At 33.9% G+C, this 3272-nt stretch overlaps 1 protein-coding gene across 1 annotated transcript in view; it reads right to left on the reverse strand.

Moving 5' to 3' along the window:
* The window catches only part of LOC106882530 (inter-alpha-trypsin inhibitor heavy chain H3), a 53193-nt gene that overhangs the window by 21050 nt on the left and 28871 nt on the right, over positions 1 to 3272 (reverse strand). The window contains exon 10 of the mRNA XM_052973456.1: positions 198 to 314. Within this exon, the coding sequence (XP_052829416.1) occupies positions 198 to 314 (117 nt within the window). The remainder of the gene's footprint in view (positions 1 to 197; positions 315 to 3272) is intronic.

Consider the following 3272-nt stretch of genomic DNA (forward strand, 5'->3'; position numbering starts at 1 on the left):
TAAAAAAGATAAAAGAAAAATACCTCCTCTGCTGATATCACTAACCCTGCTTCCTCTTTTGTGTTCAACGATATTGATTTAATTTCCCAGATATAAATAGAATATTTATGATTTTGCAATAAGACTTCTCTGATTTCTCCTCTCGAATATCAGAAACACAGATATTATATATGAACAAAGCTGAGAATTTAACTTACTTAATACTGGATCATATATTAACGTCATTAGTCTTCCTGCTTTTGCGGGCATTTTGTAACATACAGGGAAAGTCACGTTTTTCAGTTTCACAAAGAAATGGGGATCACCATAAGAACCTGGAAACATGAAAAACACAAAAAGCGAACAATGTGAAATTAACTTGCATTAACATAGAAACATGGATTTGTGAATATATGGAGAGATGTGAAGCTATAAGTTAGTGAGTCCGTCACGACCATGATGTTTTATAAAGATACGCTGTTTAAATTGTTTCTTAAATGTATGCATATAAAATAAACAAATGCTAATACAAATTGTAAGTTGTACACTTTTTATTAATAGAGTGAGTTGTAAGGTGTTGAAATGGCAGAATCGTTAGCACGCTGGGTAAAACTCTTACTGCTAATTCACTTGTCGATACGTTCTGAGTTCGAATTCTGCCGCCATCGACTTAAGCTTTCGTTCTTCCGCGGTCGACAAATTAAGTACCAGTCAACGACTAATGTCAATGTGATCAAATATTCCCCTTTCTGTGAATTCCAGTCTTGATTATTACAGTGAGATGTAGAATATGAAATTTCCTACGGAAAGACCAATTTTTTTTTTTTTTTTCTTTTACTTTACATTGCAGTATAGAAATAATTTCGCTTTAACTAGCAGATTCATTACTTTTGTTAGACGTATTGAAATACCATTTATTATGCTTTGTTTAACATTGCAATGAGAATTTCGGGCATCTGTAAAGTTCTCAAAATCTATTTACTGCCAATGACTAAACTGGATGGAAACATAAAGTTATTAAGGAACAATATTTAAAAAGTATTTAGAATAAATATATTGTCGTACATACCTCCACTTGGTACGTGCGGGGTTACTGTTAACAGAGAAATAGAACATTGGAATATTAATGTTAGCATTATATATATATATATATATATATATATATATATGTGTGTGTGTGTGTGTGTGTGTGTGTGTGTGTGTGTGTGTGCTTGTGTGTGTGTGTGTGTTTTGTAGTAATGTGAATTAGTTATTAGTAAATAGTTCATGCTTGTTATTTATTGGAAACAATATTAGTAAGTTACACGTATCAAGGTGACAATTTTTAATATGAATAAAATGAAGATAATGTTTTAAAGCAGTGTATGTCACAAGTCGATTGATTGTGTGTATTGAAAGAAAGACAAGCATAGTGTTCCGTTCAATAAAATTAAGATGAATTCTAAACTAAGTAAATGTCTCAATGACATTTTGGTTATAAAAGAAGGGATATCAAAAATGTCACTAATATAGGTGTGTGCATGTGCATATGCGTGTACACACAGACACACGCATGCATATACGCATACATATACATATATATACGTGTATATATATTTTTATGATGAGTGTATATGAACAAAAGTATATCTGTATATAATATTTATATTACTAAAGTCTCATGGGTTCGAATTAATGCTGCTACCAACTGATTTCATGCCGTAGAAGCAGAGGAAAATTTAACAATCCTCGGAAAATGCAGAGGAAAATTCAACAACCTTCGGACACACCTTCATATATATACCGAAGAAGACCATCACTAACCATTGTCCATGCAAAATGTCAGCAATGCCCATGGATGAAAGCATTGCATCAGCTGTAGGCTTCACCCGGCTTCGTGTCCGTGACTTCCACCCTCACCGATGGGCCCTCCTACTTGATTGGACGTCGCAGTTTCAGGTATATTGGAGCGTCATACATACATACATACATACATACATACATACATACATACATACATACATACATACATATGCACATACAGGTGTATGTATGAGTATGTCTTACACACGAGTAAGTACAAAATGCAAAACAAGGTGAAAAAAATTAAGTTTCTTTTTATTAAAGCTCCAAAAACTGCTACTTAGAGTTTCATGTTCGTGTTCCCTGAGCAGTTGTGACACAGAATGGAATAAAATTGTGATGGTACATGTAATATATTGTCTGATATAGTTCAATTTCACGAATAGGTATTTGAATTTGTTTGAGTATTTTCGATATTTTCAATACGATATATTTTAGTGTTCAATTTATACTCTCCCGATCAGGCAAACCCTTAATAAATACAAGACACTTCTTTTATTCAAACTAAATTACCCAATCAAATTCAAATACGTATTCGTCAAATTGGAATATATCAAATCATATATTCCATGTACCATCATAATTTTGTTCCATATCATATCTGTGAGACGAACGGGAACATGAAACACCGAGCAGCATCTTTTGATGTTTTTGCAGCTTTAATAACAACTACAATAATAATAATAATAATAATAATAATAATAATAATAATAATAATGATAATAATAATAATAATAATAATAATAATAATAATGATAATAACTATAGCAGAGGAACTTGTCTGTTAATATGTCTGTCCTACAAGATCAAATTTTCACATGAAAGGAATACGAAAAGCTTTCCCACTATAAAGATCTGCAAATTGAAATCACAAAAATGTGGAAACTTAATACTACTATAATACCAGTGGTAATTTTTGAGTTGGGAATGATAAAGAAGGGAGCTTAGAAGTATATTAAGCAACTCCCTGGTAACTCCAATCTCCGTGAACTACAAAAGATAACCTTGATAGGTACAGGTCATATACTAAGGAAAACACTCCCCACCTAAATTGCAATAAATGTGGTGATAATGTTAGAATGCGTACCAAAACAAAAGTGACCTTGCTACTCTTGGCCTCCGGCAGCAGAAATAAAATTACAATTGAAGGAAATCATAAATAACCATTTGCTGTTGCTGGCACTCCGTCGCTTACGACGTCGATGGTTCCAGTTGATCCGATCAACGGAACAGCCTGCTCGTGAAATTAACGTGCAAGTGGCTGAGCACTCCATAGACACGTGTACACTTAACGTAGTTCTCCAGGAGATTCAGCGTGACACAGTGTGACAAGGCTGACTCTTTGAATTACGGCACAACCGAAACAGGAAGTAAGACTGAGAGAAAGTTGTGGTGAAAGAGTACAGCAGGGTTCGCCACCATCCCCTGCGGGAGCCTCGTGGAGCTTTTAG

Source organism: Octopus bimaculoides, chromosome 15 (assembly GCF_001194135.2).
Source record: "Octopus bimaculoides isolate UCB-OBI-ISO-001 chromosome 15, ASM119413v2, whole genome shotgun sequence".
NCBI classification, from domain to species: Eukaryota; Metazoa; Mollusca; class Cephalopoda; order Octopoda; family Octopodidae; genus Octopus; species Octopus bimaculoides.